Source organism: Plasmodium inui, assembly GCF_000524495.1.
Source record: "Plasmodium inui San Antonio 1 unplaced genomic scaffold supercont1.4, whole genome shotgun sequence".
Lineage (NCBI taxonomy): Eukaryota > Apicomplexa > Aconoidasida > Haemosporida > Plasmodiidae > Plasmodium > Plasmodium inui.
This window is the reverse complement of record NW_008481838.1, coordinates 955,800-976,465: the sequence shown is the minus strand read 5'-3', so window position 1 is coordinate 976,465 and position 20,666 is coordinate 955,800. Positions and strand designations below refer to the sequence as shown.

The window sequence follows — 20,666 nt, the reverse complement described above, 5'->3', positions numbered from 1 at the left end:
GGTATTCAGATGTACTATCAAAGTCTGGGTAAAACTTTATCTCGGCTTTCAATTCCTTTTTTCCCCTTCATTTTTTCTTCTTTAAAGTGTCACCCATTTTGAGGAAGAAACTGTTGGGGGGAAAAAAGACGATTCTAGTGGTCGAACGCAACAGTGCCCCTTGGCCCATCACATGTGCATACGCACATTTTTTGCTGCGCATGGTGACTGCTCGTGCGAATTGGTTTCACCCATTTGATTGATCCACTCGCTTTCTCCTTGTGTGTTTATGCCTGGTTGAGTGCGCCTTAAGCATATGTCGCTATGCCTTCCAACGCACGTATCTTCTCGGCAGGATTTCTTAACCTCCTGCTTAATTTCTCTACTTCTGCATTCTTTGCCAACCGGAACTGTCATCGCACATTAACCTAGGTGTGCATAGAAAGAGGGAAAACTAAGCGTCTCTACTCCGCGTGCTATATCACCAAGTTGGCAAGTGAAAATGTGCTTGTACACCATTCGATGCGCTTTGCAAAAATGCATTTTTTTTTATTTTACTTTTTTTTTTCTTTTTTTTTGTTTCCGCTAATCGACCCTAAATGTGAAAAAAACTGCGTCGAACGAAACAAGTCACGCCGTTGGGCCTCAAACTTTGTTTGCAGAAAGGTGAAGAATTACAAGGTTATCTTTTTCCATTTTTCCTTCATCTTCATGTGTTTAAAATCGTTATAAGTGGATTTCTTTTCACCTACTTAGTGTAATGTGGTCTTCCGTGCGTGTATTGCATAGGTATGTGCACATGGGGTAAGCTACGCGCGTAGGAATTTTGTATGTATGCGCATATGTGCCAGCACGCCACCCATGTACATATCCGCATTTAAGTTGTGCTATTTCTCTAACTGCATGCATATAGCATTTGACATATATCCATTGACCCATCGAAATGCATCCAAATCGCACCTTTTTCTTCTTCCTGAACTTTGCCACTTTAGAAAGGGGGAAAGTGACCCAAAGATTGTGCATAAAAAAGTTTTTAACTTAACGTTTTTTTTTTTTTTTTATTCCTGTTGGTTAATCTTTAGAAAAGAGGTGTTCAAATAGAGTAGTATATAAAATATAGATACCTCTCAGTTATTTATTTATTCCTCGCTTTCTTTACCTTCTTTTTTTTTTCCTTTTCATTTTATATGCATATTTTTACATGTAAGGGTTTAACCAAATAACATGTGTTAAATATAACCGCGGAAAATGTTCTGAATTGTTTAGTTTTCACCCTTCTTTTTTTTTTTTTTTTATCCATGATGATTTGCTTTAGTCTTTGCAATCCTTCTTCATTTCTCTCCTTCATTTGTTTTATATGAATGAAAAAAAAAAAGTATATTTATTCCTACCGAAATGATAAGCCTTCTTATGCCAATAAAACATATCAGATTGTGAAATATGAAGAACCGCTTGAAGAGGTAAAATGCTGAAACGATTACAAATTTTTTAATGAGTGTTTCTTATTTTTTCTTTTTCTTTTCCCTTTTTTGTTATGTTTTCCCTCCTTGTGTTGTTCCCATGGGGGGACGTTCCTCTGTTCATTGTGAGACGTTAAATAGAGGCAATTGCTCCCGCAGCAACTTCTTCCCTTACATGTGTTAATGAAAAGGGTGAAAATACAAAGTCGATGGAATTGCCACTAATATTTTTATATTTTTTCCTATAGATGTGTAGAAAATGTGTTGTGTGCTTTTTTTTTTTTTTTTGTTTCAACCCTTATGTACGAATATACTCCTGAGGGTACATGTGCACCACAAGGTATTAATAACATTTCCCCCCTCCCTATTTCGCCTCTCATCACAGGACATACGTTTACATAAAGTCAAATTTGAACAAGTTATCGTCGATAGCAAGTATTATATGCCTCATCGATTGTACTTTAATTCCGTTAATCACTGTCCTGATTTCTATCTTTAGTGTGGTCCACGATTCTGAGAATGGCGAAGCAGAAGCGGGAACTCACAACCATTCCCACCATCATGGATGGCAGGAAACAGTAGAGAAAGTACCCTCGCGTGTGCAAGCGTCATATGCGCAATTGTGTGAATCTGTACATGTATATATGTGTCTACCCAATTGTGTAGTATCACACATTTGGCCATTTCCTCCCCCCCTTTTACAGGTGGCGCTCTACCTGATGACGCCGATAATTTCGTTCACGACCATTTACAACTTTATTCAGCTGAAAAACTTCTCCCTTTTCATCTTCACGCTCGTGGGAATCACAATGTTTGTGCTGTCCCACGCTCATATTGAGTTCAGAGATCAAAATATAACGAATAGACTCAAACAAGCGCACATACCAATGTCAATATTAGCGGCAATTATTTTAATAAGCACAAATTATATTGCGCACCAACTTTTAAAGTCGAAGAACTTAGATCCCTGTTGTACCCACAAAAAAATAACCAATCATTTGGATGATCAATCGTGGAAACAGCACCATCCTCACCATCATGACCACCACCGTGATTTAGAAATGAATGAAGATAACTATAATATGCATAATCACACAAGCAACAATGACAATGTTGCCAATCATGAAAAGTATTACAATATTAGATTTCAGCAGCATAATAATGATCACGAATTAGTTAGATTTTTGTGAAGCCACATGGTATAAAGGGAAGAAACAACATCGTCACTATGATGTGCGTGTAATTTTCTGATGATAATGCATAATCGGTTCAGAAAAGCGAAATAATTTTGAGAAGATATTTTTTTTTGAAAAGAAATTAGCTGTAAAATAAATGATACAACAAGCATGTGCGAGAGTATACGCTTCCTTTTCAGTAAAATTTTGAACTTGCAATTAATTTTTTTTTTTTAAAATATAAAATGTTTGACGCATTTTATTGTACAATAATCAGTTGTTTTTATTTTTTTTATGTTTCAGCTTGTGTTGTTAACTCTGCGCATGTGCCAAATGTGTGTCAATGTGTGTACGTCTGTATACTTCTGCGTGGGTATGTACGTACATTCATGGGCACAAAGACGCACAAGCAGAAAAAAAAAAAAATAAATTAACATAAAATAAAAAAGGAGGGAGATGGGGCCTTGGTGTTCCCCCACTAAATCACACTTCTTCCCCCCTTTGTACATTTCCGTATTTTTTAAAGTAACTGCGAGGACTATCGCGCTTCTTTTTTTTTTTCTACATTTTTTTTAAGTACCTACCGTCGTCTTGTCCTAACTGTATATTCCTTGTTTCATTTATTCCCTACTTTTTATTTTTCCATCTTTTTTCTTTTTCTTTTTTTTCTTTGGCTGTACATTCATCTTGTTCTTATGCACATTTGACATGTACCATTACACCTTCGTCATTTTTTTTTTTTTTCCACAATTATATAACATATTCACGAGCCTTTTTCCACGCTAAGATATCATCTTTAAAATAAAAAAAACCATGGTTGTGTAAATGCTGGGATGTGTACACATCCATGTGTAATATTAAACTTTTTTAAATCCTTTTAACCGTATTTAAGCGGAGTTTTGTAAACGTAAAAAAAAAAAAAAGAGGAATTTTTCTTTCAAACGTTGAGACGACAGAGCGGCATTATCGTAAGCTATACATTTTGAGCTACCAAATGGCAATAAAGATGGGAGAGGGGCGCATGCAGAAAAACAGGGAGCACGCATCTTTCGCTATGTTGCCTAACTGCAAAGTTGAATGTTTTAAGCTAACGAAAGCCATGTAATATTTGTCTGCCGAATAAGAACTAAAACATTGTGTCTCGCCTGATGAGGCAGGATTTGTGTGCACTCCCCGCAGAGGCGCAACCGAAGGGGCGAAGTGAACGGACGCCGAGCCCCACTACGTTGTGAATATATTGCACATAGGTTGCGCATATGTTGCAACTACGATGCGACGAAATGATTAAGAAAAAGCAGAGCTTCACAGAATGACCCAAAACAAATTAAATGGAAGAAGCGAAACCCTCGCATCAAACGCGATGAGATGGTCGTCCATCTCTAACAACGCTAGGCGACACTACTCACCCATTTTTGCAATCCCCTCAATGTGAAAAATACGAATCGGTAAGGTAATTATTTAACAACTCATGTAGGAATGCGACTTTAAAGTTACAATCACGAATGTTAGTTCAAGAAGAAATCTATGTCTTACATGGAAGAGGAGAAAAAAAGAAAAAAAAAGGAACACACATTAAAAAGTTAGAAAAGCGAATGTAAAAGGGTCAAAGATCGGCCGTTTTAAAGCATACGCGGTATAAACTTAAGAGTCAGGTGCTTCTGCAAGGGTTCGGCAGCCGCTACAGGGGTAAGAGTGGGAGATGGGATAATACATTGCTCGGCCGAGCCTGCACACAGCGGCATACGTAGATACGCTATAGGCACAGGTGTTGCAGCATATAAGGGATGAAGAGATGGGCGGGCGCCCCCTCCTACTGAGCGGCGGGGAGCGTGAACAGCGCGGGAATGGAATGCCGGGAAAGGGGGGCAACCCCTCGATCCGCGTGCAGAAAAGTAAACACACAGGAGTATGCACAGAAGGGTATCCACAGAAGAGTATCCACAGAAGAGTATCCACAGAAGAGTATCCACACTAGGGAGTACATACACACCCCCGAGTGCATACTTGCGATCGCCCTGGCTTGCTTCGCTCCTGCGCACGCCCCGCTTCAGTGCTGGCGACAGTAGGTCTTCGTAATTGGCATTTTAAAGAGGAAAAACATGAACGATAAATAGAGGAAGGAGAAAACGATGGCAAAACAAACAAAGTACAGATTGGGCACTTTCTGAATGAAATCAAAAACTGTTAGCATCAAGTTGGCAATGATTATCGAAATAACAATGACGAAAACAAATAATTTGGAGTATTTTGTTAAGGCAAATTTTCCTAACACATTTTTATGAATACTAAATCGGTAGAGGGGGACAATGGCCATAGGTAGCAGCAGGACTTCGATGACATTGATAAAATTTGTCAGCTGGTCAATGCTGTATTTATCGTAGAGTAAGAATAAATACAAAATGGAGAAAAGGAAGAAGCGGAAAGATAATACTCGTACGAAGGTGTTAACTTTTTTATTTAAAAATCCTTCGAATACAGACTTGGATGCATATTCGCACATAAAGCTCGAGTTATTTCCACTACTTAGCAAACCAAAGGACCATATATACATGGAAATCTTCCCAAACGATTTTTTCATCACTTCGTATGCTGTGAAAAGGTTGTAGGCATCCCTTTTGTCGTTCGGATTAATATTAACCTCTGCAAAGGTTAGTACAATAATGCAGTTGGTGACACAGGAAAGAAACAGCGAACCTGCCGATTCGATGGTCCCCAGCGTGTTGTACCTTTTTAACATTCTGTCGTTAAATATTACAGCCTTCTTCTTGGATGTCAAATTTGTGTGTAAATAAAAAACATGTGCTGATATGATACTACCCAATAACGCCATGGCATCAAATCCTTTCCCCGGAGGAATTCGTGGGTACAGAATGCTGTAAGCCACCTCTTTGTAGTTAATTGGGGTCATAAAGACGTTAACAATGAAGCAGAGAGCTAGCAATCCGATGAGCAAACTTAGGACATTTTCCAAAAGATTAAGACTTTTATTCTCGAGGAAACTATACAATAGGGCTTCTACTAGGGTATACAAAATTGCTATCTTGACAGATATCCCAAAAATCAAATGTATAGCTACAAAGGTACCTACAATGGCTTGTAGGTGTGCACCCCAGATGGCAATCTGCACACAAATGTACAGTAAGTAGGAATATTTTTTATCAAATTCTTTGTAACATATGGATGCCAAATCTAACCCTGTCACGTGTCCCAGCTTTATAGATAACACTTGGAAGACAAAACCCAGGACATGACCGTATGCCAAAATCCATAGTAAACGATACCCTGTATAATCCTTTACCAAATTGTTATTAACATTATCATCTGATGATCTGATTAACCCTACATTTAAGTTGCTGCACAAATTTCCTGGGTCCAAATAGGCTATGGCTACGATCCATCCTGGGCCAAAATAGTTTAAGCACATTTTGATCTTCTTAATGAACGAGATATTCTTTCCATCGGTGCTTAATTCTTCCATATTGTCTGACAGATAAAATGAATGGTTGTACATTTCTTGGTCTCCATCTTCTTCGTTGACTAGCTGGTGATCCATTTTATCCTCCAACATGTTATTTTTATTTTTATGTTTACTTTTGATCATTTTTTTATTTTTGTAGTTATAGTTACAGTCCTCCATTATGCTCTTTCCATTCTGCATCAGCATCAATTCCTCCTCCTTGTATGTATCATTATTCCCTTCCATGTTCATGGTAGATTGCGTAGAGTTTAACTTTTGTATATACATACTACGAATCTGCTCTGTGTCCATGTCCACATTCTCTATGTTTGATTCTTCTTCTTTAAAATTTGTTGAGGTGGCATTACTATTCATGTTTGACTTTTCGTTATTTATTTTGCCTAAATTGCAAACATCTTTTTTTAAAAAATTCCCGTCATACTCATCGTCATGCTTGGATAATTCCACTTCTGCTACGTCAGCTGCTACTGCCGCTTCTTCCGCTTTATTTTCTCCCTGCCAAGCTTTGCTCTTTGCGTTCATTCGATAGATGTACACGTTGGGTCGATTTCCCCTTCCGTTGTGAGCGTTTCCACTTTGGTAGGGCCTATTGCTGCCGTTATTCAGGTTAATATGTCTGCTGCTGTTGCTGCTGCCACTCTTGCTGGCAACACTTGCGCCGCTGTAACCCTTGTGGGTGGGACTCATTTGTCGCTTGCCGAATGGTCCTACAACGGGTTGCAATTTATTCGCTTGCGTCGTTCGGTTACACGCGTTCGGTTGGACTATACGCGTTTAGTTTGGCTACACTCTCTTAACTTGGCTACACCCGCTTATCTTGGTGTAGTTCGGTTCTCGTGGCTGCTGCGCTTGATCCACTGTTGTGCGCCTTCCTATATATTTCCTCTTCCTTGTCGTACATGAAGAAGAAAGGATGCATAAGGGCGCCCGAGTGAAAATGCAACTGGGGTCAAACTTCCGGTTGGATTCTTCTACGTGTGGAATAATACACCAGGTTGGTAGGCAACCAAATCGAATCAGGCATTTACTCCTCAGGGGGCTGCCCACACACGCTCCTCAAATGGTATGCTGTGTCACCCTCTCCCGCCGCTTCGCTATAATATGCACATAACAGGTATGTATATACGTCCACGTTACGAAATGACCATCTGGGCTTCCTTGCAGCTACACGCATGCGATCTGCCTCCCCAACTGACACCCGTTCGAACTTTAAAAAAAGCATCCAGTGCTGCTGTACAATCTGCACCGCAACAGTGTTGCATGAAAAAAGGGGGCGTGAAGAAAAAAAATAAAAAAACTCTAACAGTGTCGCTATACAGTGGAGGTTACACTAATTTATTCATATAATGGAAGATACAGGCGAGCTATACACCGTTAACACTAAACGTGGTGGAAGTAATCAACAACTTCGTAGCGTTCTCGTCTTAAATCAGAAGTCAAAAAGACCCATTAGGATAATCTGCCCAAATGGTTATCCATTGATGTGGAGAAATGCATAGAAAAGAAAGCCAAAGTGGAACAGCAATATGCTTGGGGTGCAGACGAGGTGGATATTTAGCAGACACTTTGTTGATTGTCTGTGGGTCGTCTGCGGATTGTCTGTAGGATATGTGCTGGCTGTGCAACGTGGCTATGAGCGCTGCTTCGCGTTAAAGATGCGATGGTAGCAGAATCAAATGGGGGTCGAACAAACGGTCACTCGAAATTTGGCCAACTTCCTACCTGACCAGTTGTGCCTGTCTGGCCACTTCTCGATCTGCCGATATGCAGAACAGCTAACCGGCTAATCCTCTCGAAAAAGTACGGCCATGCATCTCGGCTGGCACTTATGCATATACCATACATATGCAGCCGTGACGTTTCCCACGGACTGATGGAGAAGGGCATCTACTTCTGCCACGCATGCATGCACAATACGTACATACATATACACATATAACCATGAACATACGCTCACATATATAACATGCTGTTGCAAATTAATTAAAAATAAAGTAGTTATTCGAAAAAAGCATTAAACGAAGAGAGAGGCATACAAAAACCTACCGTTCCATTCGAGGAACCAAAAAAAAAATAAAAAAAGAATCGATAGAAGAAATTAAGAAGATAAAAATACGCAGCTATATTGGCATATATCGACTAATGTGATCGACCAAGGGCGAGCAATATACATTTCATAAAATAAACATGCAGATATATGTACGTAAGGCAAATACATATATATAAAGGAGTAGTTAATGGGTTTATATACATTTAATAGAGCAAGAAAAAAAAGAAAAAACTTGAATGCAATAATTAATGCGTAAGCTGATTTGATATTATGAAATGAAAAGCTTAGCTTCGCATTGAGATGAGAGAGCCTTCCCAGAAACAAAAACGAAGAAATTTCTTGTGCTTAACTTTCAACTCCAAAAGGTGAAAAAAAAAAAATGCGATACTACTCATTATTCATTTTTCACGTTTTATCATTAATTACTTTAAACTCCAAAAGGTGAAAAAGAAAAAAAAATGAAATACCACTTCATTATCCATTTCTCACTTTTTATTATCATTATTTTAAACTCCAAAAGTGGGGAAAAAAATATATATATTCAAAATACTTCCAATCAATTTTCGCACAATGCATGTATTAAATATATACAATGCAAAGTATACATCATATAACCGCCATGGATTCTACTTTAGAAAAAAAAAATACTTCTTTGGTGTTCCTAAACGTATAATTACCGTTACATGTGGATGATTATGCGTACATAAATAAACATTAATAATTCTATGCCTATTCTTTGTCCTTTCAATTTGTGCTAATTAAATTTTATCAATAATTGACAAAAAAAATAAAATAAAATAACGATGGGATTGTTTATTAATTGCGTAAATTCTGACTATGTGAAATTCTAAAAATTCTAAAACAGGCGAAAAGCCGAAGAAGGTGAAATAAACGATAAGGGCGAAAAAGGCGAAACAGACGAAACAGATGGGAGAGGTAAAATTCACCCCACTCAGAATTGGGCCAAAACGAATGTGGCAAAGCTGGCAATGGTCACGTGGAGAGGAGGCTAAAACGCATATAGCAGAATGGCAATTTTGCAAAGAGGGCAATTACGAACCAAACTCGCTCTTCACGCCCAAACATACGCTGGTAGTATATACGCAGGCATAGGAAATCCGCCCATCACGCATATGCAAATGTGTAGACCTATGCAGGTGCACCTCTACGTATGTAAGTACATACATATGTCTACAAAAGGAAAGGGAGATCAATTTTATTCTTGCTGATCCCTTCACCAACGCATAAAAGATGCGAGCATGCATATGATACGTGGGTAGACTCACGAAAAGGTGCACTCTTGCGACCCACTGCAATACGCAATCGTAGCAATGATTATGTGGCGAAAAGATCTGGAGCATTCACTTAACGGTGGGGGTGAAATGTTTGCTGCTTCGATTAAAAGTAGGGGTAGCAGAGCTGCGACGTGGAAAGGTGAAGCTTAAAGATGATGGTGTATGGTGAGGAAGTTAACAGGTTGGAAGGGTTAACAGGCGAAAGGGGAAAAAGTTGTTAAAGAGTAGGTTCATCAGGAAAAAACTCATTGGCGAAAACTTGGTAAGAAAAAATCTGAGTGCCAGAAGTTGAAAAGCAAAAACAGTAAAAAGGGAGAAAACTAAAAAGGGAGAAAACTAAAAAGGGAGAAAACTAAAAAAGGAGAAGACTAAAAAAGGAGAAGACTAAAAAAGGAGAAAACTAAAATGTCAAAAGACTAAAAAGGAAAAAAAACTAAAGTGGAAAAAAACTAAAGTGGAAAAAAACTAAAATCGAACACCTTTGAAACGGGAAAAGGTTAAAAACGCGAAGATGTCGTTCTTTCTGTAGAACTGCAAATTTGTCCCTGGACACATTACAAGGTCAAATAGAAAAAGAAAAAAAAGTGTAATAGTGATGCTGCCTTCGTAATTCTGTAGTTTGCTCGTTTGGCCTTGCTGAGCTTTACACCTGTGTTACTAGCACGCCTTAAAAAATATATGTAACATTTAAATACGTTCTTCACTTCTATGTACCTCTACCTATTTTTGACAAAAATGAATGACTGTGTGCGCATGATAGCTTTATAAAAAAAACGAAGAAAACAAATAGGCATAAGTATTTTTTTTTTTCCCTTTTGGCACAAAATATCGCTCATTTCTTTTTAAATACCTCAAAAAAAGGTAACATGATAAAAAAAAAATAAATAAAAAATAAATGTGCAAGTAGTTACACCTATCAAATAGATTTCGCCCTTACGTCCATGTGAAAATTTTCCTTTTTTTTATTTCTGCCCTGATCGTTTTGACCAATGGAAAAGTTAAACATGAAAGAAATGGATGTTTCTAAAATAGGATGGGTGAGTAAACTCGAAGGGAACCCCTTCAAATGACAAAATTAATTGCTTAAAAAGCGCCGCTGAGGAAAAAAAAAAGAAACGCACGATGGCTAGCACAAAATGTTGTAGCGACGTATATGAAACGAATGACGCATCGTACAAATGTCGCACAAACGATGCGATGGTGGGAATGACTTCATTTAAGAAAAATGACGCTGATAAAGTGGAACATTCCAGGGATGGTAAACTCCCTTCACATGGATTCCACACAAGGGAAATTCCTCACCGCGGTTGGGCTCCCCCTGGTGAAGGCAACGCCGGCAAAAAATATGATTAATCCGTTTTGGTCTACCTTTCCCGTTTCTCGAACTCGCTGGGCTCAAGGACCATATCACGGGTTGTCGCTTTTTAGATCTACATCTATATGCGTAGGGGCATAGTGAGTACCGTTCGTATCTACTCCCCCAATTAATCACGTTTGAGAAAATCCCACTTGGAAAAAATATTCTGCGCTAAAAAGAAAAAAAAAAAATGTAAAAGCTTTCAACTACGCATTCACCCTCCGATGAATTACCCCCCATTTAGGGGCCTACATTTTTCTCCATTATTGTTCACAGCCACTGGAACATATGGTACGATTATGCCTATATAGTTAGACCCCTCAGTGCAAATGGGGAAACATCCTTCTTGTGCACGCACCTTAACGCGAAAATGGTTTTGATGTCATTTTTAAATGGAACGAAAATAATATGCGGAAGAAGAAATGAGAAGCCGTTCCTGATGGCCATTTTTAAGATTGGTAAAAACGTTTGGAAAGCTTTCACCTGCTCAAGTGGCCACACCTCAAAAGGGGTCTCGGAATGTGTCAACGCCAAGGAGAAGTTCATCCAGCTGCGGCATTCGGACAGCGCTACCAGGTTAGAAAAAAAAAAAAAAAAAACCACAGGGGTGGATACACCTAGTCATGTTCTAATACCCATGTGGGAGGATGTCATGATGCGAGTTGGGGAACATATTCGCTCACCGAAACACACCTGCATGCATGCATACTTTTCACCACGTGGCAGCACAGGAACACAACAATTCGAATTCTTCACCCCCGTAGGTACCAGGCGAACGGAATAATGAAGACAAAAAATTGGCCGAAGAAAAAGATATCAAAAAAGAAAAACGAACTGTACATTTTCGTAAAAAAGACAGGAAACAAAAAGGTAGATTTTCACGAGCTAAATATTGCGCTAACAAAAAAGATAGGGGAAATGCACAACTTTAATGAAGTATATAAGTTCATTTATTACAACAAAGACATTTTAGTCCCCCTAAATTATGTTGTATGTGTTTATAGAATGTACAAACTGGCGAAACAGAAAGAGTGCAGGATATTGAACTACGAGATGCACGTAAATAGCCGTGTCGTGGGTGTAAGCATAGATGAGCTATGTCGGATGACCGCCCTGGACGAAGTGAACGACTACGGGGAGTTAAGTCAGAGGGTGGCAATGCAAGGGGGGGAAAGCACCTCAATCAGAAGCAGCTATGGAAGCGGAGAAGGGCGTGATTTCCCCAAAAGGCAGACAATCCCGTATATAATGGACCCACAGGAACAATCAAGCTATCTCTGCCTCGACTACAAAAACGACATACTACAACACGTAGTGGACCAAATAAACAAAAACTATTTCATGAAAAAGTTAACCTATCGACATTTATCAAACCTGTTGTTTGCATTGATAAACTTGAAATATTACGACATAGCAACTTACCTGCTTTATGCCAAGCATATAATCAGCATATATGTCCATCTGTCATCTCAGGCCATCGCAAATGTTACCTACTCGTACGCTTTACTTTTCAGTTTCTACTCAATCGATTTTACAATGTGTTATGAAAATTATGTGTACAAATATTACATAGCTACGGGGGAAGGCACGTCAGGGGCACTACACCATGACCGCATAAACTTGATGTTTTTGCTGCTCAGTCGGTGGATGTGCATGAAGGCTATCACGCATGTTAGGGGAAATTGTAAGGGGAAGTACGACGTGGACAGTTTTTACAAAGGCGTCTTATCAAACACGGAAGAGCTCAATGAAAAGGAAAAAAAATATCACTTACAATTTAACTCGGAAAATGCTAAACATGAAGAGAAAAAAATTTTTCAAGAATTTTTTATCTTCCTATGGAGTATGTCCAAATTGAAAATTAACAACATTTACATCGATTTGATGCTCAGTACGATTCACCAAAATAGGAAGTATGTTTTCCAAAAGTTTAACGAAAAGGATATATGTAATTTTATTCAGTTCGTCTACACTTACTATCCGATGAAAAAATTAAGTCAAGCGTGCAAGTCGAGTGGGAATGCTTCTTACATGGGTCTTCTTGCCAATTCAGACTCGTTTATCCCTTTTGACTATGACGCCTTTTTGAGGAGTGCCCTCCTGTGTACCCTCTTCCATTTGAAAAAATGCAGTTATCAGCACTACGCCATTATTTTAAAGTGCCTTCGGAATTTGCAAAATATAAGTGATACCCATAACTGGGAGGGGGTAACAATTTGGGAGGATCCCATGTCTTGTTCGCTACCATGTAGAAGCAAAAGTGACGATCACTCCTCGGAGCCGGATAATCAACCCGATTTTTTTTCAAAAAATTATTCAGCACATAAAAACGGGGGAGAAACACGCCCGTTATATTTTCCCAAAACGAACTCTATACAAAACATTTTAAAAAAGTTAGCAAATGCTGTTCTAAAAAATTTACTTACAAAACTTAGGAGCGGAAATGATGGCATTCTTTACCATGTGAACTATTACAAGCGAAGCTCGGCCCTAAACTTACAACACTTGTCTGTATACCTTTACAATTTATCCCTCATGAAGGAATTTTACGTGGAAGATAAGGCAAGAAAGGAACTGACCCAACTGTTAATTTCCATTTTGGAGAAAGGAATAAAACGTGTGCATTCCTTTGACAGCAAGAGCGCAAATGTAAAATTGGAGGACAATTTTTTGGAACAGAGTTATGACAACTTGGTCTGTCTTAGCAATATCAACTACGCGTTAAATAAAAATAACATTACCAACGAATCTTTAGTCCTACACTCAGCAGTACATTTTTTCAAAATGTATCACGTGTTTTACAAGGCGTACAGAAATGCCGAAAGCACTGCAGCTTTTTTTAAATTTCTTGACAAAATAAATGAAAGAGTATTATCCATTTTTAATTGGACATTTTCACACACAGGGGTGGCCCTCATGCCATTATTGACTTTAATTAATTACCATTATTTGTACCTTTTATATGTGAAGGACGCCCCAAATCTGTTTGTCCTTTTAAAGAAAATCTTACTACCAATGACTATATACAATAATGTCACCCTCTACCAGCTGCGCCTCATTTTGAAGCTTCTAACAAATTACTACATGTCTGATGTGGTCAGTAAAAGGGAAGGTGCTACTAATTACTTGGACGACCTGGATCGTACCCACGATGATGTGCTAACTTGTATGTACAGCTTATCATTAATAATAACAAATATTTCGCATAACATACGGAGTGAGAAACTTGCCATGCAAGGGAACACCAAACCGAACAGTGACAAAGGTGAGTATGTCAATTTTTACGTAAACCTGGCCCACAGCCTGTTAAGAAGTTACTTCTATCACTTGTACATTTTAAACGCAGGAAATATAAAAAAGCACATTTTGTGCCCCTCCCAAAATGAAGACACCCTTATGAAATTTTACACCTTCTATTTATTTGTAAAAATTAATATGAATAAACATGTGCACTATGATAGGAATGTTGTGAAGAAATTTATAAGCTCCAGTGTGATACCCAAAAAGGGGTTTTACTTTTTGGAAAAGTTACTTCCGTCCTTTTCAGAGCAGAACAGTGGAAGTTTGAAGCACAGAGAAGGTCGGTATGGGGAGTCATTTGCACACACCGATTTGGAGATGAGCCAAGGGACACAAATGAGGAACAGCTCGGCGAAGGAAGCCATGAACGAAGAGCTGAATGAAGAGACCCACACACTTGGCAATTATCCCTATGAACGCAACCACGCTCAAATGGAAGGACATGGCAACAGGGATGTACTTCCACTGTACGTAAACCATATTGACAACAGAAATTACTCCCCAAGGGAAAATTTTGGCATTCTTTATTTAATACAGAAAAGAATTCACCCGAAGGAAATAAAAATGAATAAAAGAAACCTCCTGTTTTTAAAACAGCCGGATTTATCGCAAATTTTATTTAATCCACACGTTGATAACGAGTTGAGAAAAGTTCAGGAGAGAGTCCTCTTAACGTTTAAACAAATAGGAAGCTCCAAATCGCACTTAAATATGTATAACTTTATAGAACATATTTACGAAAAGAAAAAAAACGGCAAACAGGAAAACTTCCCTATACAAAACGAATATGTAGTAAATAAGAACAACGCTCTTTTTGTGGTAGACATTTATGATAAAAATACAAACACGATATTTGAAATCGACGGAATTAGTCACTACACAAAACAGTACATACCAAACGAATCTCTGGACTCTTTTAGCTTTTTTTACAATTACAAATCGTATTATATTTTTAAGCACTTAATTTTAAGGGAACATTATAACATTGTACATCTGCCTCTGTATGACAGCAAGTTGTGCCGGAGAATAATTTGCGCCTATTATAAGGCGACAAGCGAAAATGGCTAACAAAATAAAAAAAAAAAAATATGAACATGGAAAGCGAAAATTAACGGAATTTTCCTTTTAGCTAGATAAGCAGCTGTGAGTTCTATTTTTTTTTTTTTTTTTTGATCCGCTCAATATATTTTTATGTGTGCAAGCGTGCGGTGGATACACCAACGAAGGTAGAACTACTGCATATGACAACTGCACGCGAATGTTTTCTTCAAACATTTTGATAAAATTTGTTTCGCCTCATATACCTTAATCGGATGATCTGCCGAAATATATGAGTTCCATTTGATGTGGTACTCTCATTCGATTATTCCTCCGATGTCAGTTTGGTTGTCTCCTTACGTCGTTAAGGAGCTGACTTCAATGGTTCTGTTCCCTCAGCAAATATTTGTCCTCCTTAGATCCATTATGGTACCCCCTAGCGAGTTTTATCTATTCGTAATTTTTAGATCTTGTCTCATCGTCATCCTCTAGCGAATTGTTATTAACAGGATTCGATCGAAATGTATATGTATCCATATTATTCCTATGCATAGTGTATTCTTGAATTACGTTTCTATCATGGTGTTTGTGTCTCCTGTTCTATTAATCTTCTGTGGCTTTCGTGTATAACATAGTTAGGCCTTTAAGATTCATACTCAACATCCTCCTCCTTCTTTTGGATGTGCCAAAAGAATTCTATTCATATGTCATATGTTCTGGGACCCCTGTATGTGTGTTGTGTCTCTGTAATGTGCCATATAGTGATACAGGTGCATCTCTATGTGTTATAAATCTCCATACTTCCCCTCTTGATGAAGAATCATCATGAGCATTAGCATACACATCCTTGCTATGAGTCCCTCTTTTGTAAGGATACATGATTCCCCATTGTGAACCTGATGTTTCCTTTTGTACGCCCTTGATTCAGGTGTGTTGTTCGTTGTGTCCTCTATTGCGTATTGTATTGTTTCCTTAGGAAACTGCTCTTTCAGCTTATGAAACAGGGTCCCCTGTACGTATCATTGCATATGTGTGCATTCTTTTGTAAAACGCTTTTCGCATATACTTTCTTACACATCTCAGAGGGAATCACATGGCGCCCCTATGGATGATTGGAATTGCAACTGCTTATTTTATTGAGAGCATCTGTTTCAATCTTTCGATTCCTTATGGAAACGGAAACAGCAATTCTTCTCTTGGGAGTTATGGAAGAAGTATTTGTGTTTTTACATTCGAGGCTCTCCCCCTGATGATGATGTATATGCATTTATAACAGGTGCGGTTGTCTGCACCGATAAAATCATTACCTAAGCTAATATCAGACGTGTCACTATGATATGTCATAGTTGCGTGCAACAGTGCTTCAAGAAAATCTTCGGTGTTCAGTTCCGGATTTTCCATTTGAAGATCCTCAGGAGATTATATATTTATAATCCTTTCGGGGCGGAAATTCCTTATTCTTTGAGATCTCCAAAATCTGTATGTGATCATGATTATATGTGAGTTACTCGTATTCTAGCGCCAACAAAAGTGGTTCCAAAGTGTAGTATAACAAATCCTTCTCTGTTTCGTTGGTAATAGGTAAACACCAGCACTGTCGTGGGTATTTTTATCGAGCATCGCTTGCGTATCTTAAGGCCAAGGAATCGATCTACGAACTGTTGCCCGTCTCGTTGGGAAAGTTGGAAAGGGATGAGTATTTCTCAAGTTAGACCATTTTTTAGAACCTCAGAATGGTGCACAATATGTTATTCATCCTGTTAGGACGCATATATATATAATTATTACTGAAGAAGAAAGTATAACGCTGTAGGGAGGGCACTAACTATTAACATAATACGTGACACATCAATTAAGGAGACAACACCATTCAGTAACTGGGGGGAAAGATGCAGCAGGTGATACCTAAGGGTAGCCAAACGCTATACAAGCAGTAGTGGCGACATCAACAGAGGATGCGCGCGATAGCGGTGATTCTAATAGAGGTTAGGATCTCTCCATGACTATAACAACATATATTGGCGAAATTGACCAAGTTGCATCACGTAATATAAAACAATGAGTTCAATGGCGGCCACATGAACTGAGGCGGCTCATAGGAATAGTTCATGCTTGCGCATTTCTGCCATAGCTAGTATTGTGTGTTCCGGTGAAGAAGCAATTGGAAAAATACGCAAGGATTGCAGACTCTGCATAGTTTTGAAGATAGTGCTGATTTCATCGCACGTAACGATGTAGACCCCGTGGTATTGCACATTATAGAGTGATATTATTTCGGGTGTCTGCATCAACAAAAGTTACCGTGCGATCAGACGGAATTGTAGGGCAGTGTGCTAGGGGGGTTGATGCCTTACTCACCCTAGAAGGTGGGTCCATGGCCGCATACGGGTCCCGGTGCTGACTACTGGAGGCATGAATTTTTTGGGCTTCATGTCCTATCAGTGTGGGGTAAGGATACGGACGAAGTTATCAACAGTAAGGAGGGAACGAACAGCTGTGAGTTGCTAGACGTAGTGATATAGGTGTCTTCTGTATGGCCATTTTTTATCCGCTTATCCCCTACTTCGTGTAATAATCTGTCTATAACCACAGTTGCTGCCAGCTTTTTTCTTTTCTTTTACCCGCCTATTGAGACATTTCTTTGTTTAATTTTTTAGTTTGCTTTTTTTTCGAAAATGTCTACCCACTATGTTGTGCAAGCCGCACTCGCACTGATGTCAGTTTATAAGTACAAATTCTTTTTTCATATTGTTCTATCTTGTTTATTTCGCCATATGTAGTAATCAAAGTCAAATTGTACCCTCGCGTTAATCATTTTTCTATGTCTCCCTTTTCGCGTATTTTAGAGCTTCCTACCGATTAGGGTTTACAACGGTTAACGCGTAAAAGGAGTTAGCCCCACCTTTCACATTCCCAACAAATTGCACTAAACCGTAGCCACTAATTAAAGGGGTACACATATTTTCCCCATAGTAAAAAGAATGAGAAGGAAGAGGCGAATTGGCAACCTTTCTCTTTTTATGGGCCCTTTAAAATGTTATGCTGTTTTCTTTGAACACACAGCCCTTTTCACCGATTTGCCCATATTTTGTTCTAAAACTGTTTTCCGAGCGAATGAATTAAAAATGGCAAATTGTTCATTTTGCTGTCCTTAAACTGGAATAATTTTGTGGTGAAGTATCACGCGCGTGTATATTTGCACTACTGCGCGATGCACTTACTGGCATGCATAAAAAAAATTGTTAAAAAGGTCAAACTAAAAAAGCGCAAAAGGAGAAAAAAATAGGAAAAAACAAAAAGGAAAGGTATCTGCAGCTTTGCGTAATTTGATCACACGTGAGCATCATTTTGTGCAGAGTCCCTGCTATGATGCCATCTATTTTTTCTTCCTATATTTAGTCCCTTAAGATTCTTGCCCATTCGCATTTTTGTAAATCCAGAGCCTTATCCTCAAAAACGCTAACTTTCAGTCCCGCTGCGTAGAAAACATTTCGAGCTGCGCTTTCGTTTTCATTTCCTTCGTAATTTAAGTCTTCTATAATTAAGTCGTTCAAGAAACATACGGTAAATTTCTATAGAGGGAGGGAAAAAAAGAAAGAAAAAAAAAGTGTGTCATATTTAATCGCTCCTTTATCATGCGTGGAATGTCACTTGCATAAATCGACGACGTTTCTCTTAATACACATTCTATTTAAGAATGCTGCAACGAGGAGCACTTTTCAAAATGTGCATAGCGTGTATTTGGCTTAAAGGTAACTGTTCGGGAAGGGAACCCTCTTACATTTTCTAGCTTCGACTTGATCCTTTCGCTACGGATATTCTGCAAAGAAAAAATAAGACAAGGTAAAGTAGCAAATAAAGCAACAAATGCAATGACGATTAAAATTCTGTAGTGACAACCTGTGTGGGGAACCCTCCATCTACACCATTTTTATATCACTAAAAGGGTGTAAACGGTGCGAGTTTTCCGCTTGCGTACTTCGCAACATCTTTGCAATTCCCTTTTCTCGTCCTCATTAAGTCTTTGTATTATGTTGGGGTGTATGGAGTTCATCAAGCCGTTCACATTGATGGCCAATTCGAGTATAAGTCTGTTTCTAAAGTTTCTATATGGGGGATGCAAAGGGGGGGGGGGAAAGGCGGGATTTTTATAGTGTATATTGCTTATTCATTTTGGAGATATACTCCTTCCTCTCGCTCGTTCACAACCCCGTTTCGTTCCATTTATTTTTTAAGTTAACATGTATTCGTTTAAAAGCTTAGACGCCTGTGAGAAGAGGACTGCGTAATATTCGCATCTCAACTTAATTGTCATTTTTTCTTTTCTCTGATTTTCGTCATTCATTGACCCGTTAAAGTTAATTAATTTCCTTAAAGGGGGGAGAAGAAACGAATTTGTGGCAGCGGGAGACACACACTGGAGCCGCACAGCACACACGTGGCAGGGAAGGTACAGAGGAATCCCTTTGACATGCGTGTGCCAAGAAAAGCGAGATGCGAAACGGAATCCTACACACAACGAATCATTTACACTGAGAAGACAAAGTATTCTTCTCCTGTAACAGTGCATCGTAACGATGCAGTTTCATTAAAATATTACTCTGCGTAAATTTTGTATTGCTCAAAATATCCCTTCAATTCTAAGTATGCTTTTTTCATGGTCTCCGTCGGGAAGGTCTGAATTCTGTTACTTATTTGTTCCTCCCTAAATATGAAGGGAAGGATTTCCAGGCACGGCGATTTGATCGACATCCTTTTGGCTACTGGCACTGTTTGGCTATTTTGCCTCTTTGACTATTTTTCCTCTTTGACTATCTTGCCCGTTTGGGCTATTTTTCCGCCTTCGTTTCCTGTGTACGTTAAAACTGCGCCTTTTTAAGGGGCAAAGCTGAAGCTTCGAATGGAACTAAAATAAACGCCACAGTTCATTTAGCGAAATCAATCAAGGAGTAGTTCTTGTTGAGAAAAGATGGCTAACCAATGTTGCGCTGAAAAAAAAAAAAAAAAAAAAATATCAAAATGGCGAAGCAAAATTCAGCGACGGGAACCATAGTTTGGACGACGAAGCGCAAAACCGGGAAAGGACGCAATGCCCATAGCATTTATAATTGCCACACATAAAATAAATTCCATTCAACCATCTAATTTAATCAAAGAATGCCTCGAGTGTGCCCACTCGGTAAGGTGTCAAAAGCGTCTTCAAATGTTACTTACCATATTGAAGTAAAGATTCCCCATAAGAAGCCATATCGCTAAAAAGGGAAGAGGCGAATATTTTCCCCATTCTTTTCCACACCTTTTTGCGCCTTTTCACCATTTTCCCTTTGTCCCTTTTTATATAAGACGTTATTCCTTTTAGTGAATCCCTCTAAGACATTCAACGTGGAATTAACTGTTATGAGCGAAATACCTCGCTGTTCCGTTTACTTCCTACAAAATAATCACTGCCAGAATGGAAAACGATGTTATACTTTTTTTTTTTTTTTCTTCATCCATTTTGCTTCATCCCCTTTGAATGTCAAAATTTAAAATTC

At 38.7% G+C, this 20,666-nt stretch overlaps 4 protein-coding genes across 4 annotated transcripts; 2 read left to right on the top strand and 2 right to left on the bottom strand.

Annotated features, from left to right (window-relative positions):
• Window positions 1-1,419: 1,419 nt before the first annotated feature.
• On the top strand, window positions 1,420-2,629 carry C922_01382 (hypothetical protein; the record flags this gene model as incomplete). The annotated part of the gene is made up of 3 exons (XM_008816988.1): window positions 1,420-1,439; window positions 1,825-2,017; window positions 2,144-2,629. The coding sequence occupies 3 exons, from the start codon at window positions 1,420-1,422 to the stop codon at window positions 2,627-2,629; spliced, it is 699 nt and encodes a 232-aa protein (XP_008815210.1).
• A 2,032-nt stretch (window positions 2,630-4,661) lies between these two features.
• C922_01381 (hypothetical protein) lies at window positions 4,662-6,779 on the bottom strand (the record flags this gene model as incomplete). The annotated part of the gene is made up of 1 exon (XM_008816987.1): window positions 4,662-6,779. One exon carries the CDS (start codon window positions 6,777-6,779, stop codon window positions 4,662-4,664), a length of 2,118 nt encoding a protein of 705 aa, XP_008815209.1.
• Window positions 6,780-11,164: 4,385 nt separating this feature from the next.
• C922_01380 (hypothetical protein) lies at window positions 11,165-15,162 on the top strand (the record flags this gene model as incomplete). The annotated part of the gene is made up of 2 exons (XM_008816986.1): window positions 11,165-11,370; window positions 11,559-15,162. 2 exons carry the CDS (start codon window positions 11,165-11,167, stop codon window positions 15,160-15,162), a joined length of 3,810 nt encoding a protein of 1,269 aa, XP_008815208.1.
• Window positions 15,163-18,527: 3,365 nt separating this feature from the next.
• On the bottom strand, window positions 18,528-19,884 carry C922_01379 (hypothetical protein; the record flags this gene model as incomplete). The annotated part of the gene is made up of 5 exons (XM_008816985.1): window positions 18,528-18,704; window positions 18,914-18,952; window positions 19,112-19,238; window positions 19,374-19,502; window positions 19,733-19,884. The coding sequence occupies 5 exons, from the start codon at window positions 19,882-19,884 to the stop codon at window positions 18,528-18,530; spliced, it is 624 nt and encodes a 207-aa protein (XP_008815207.1).
• Between the last annotated feature and the right edge of the window lie 782 nt (window positions 19,885-20,666).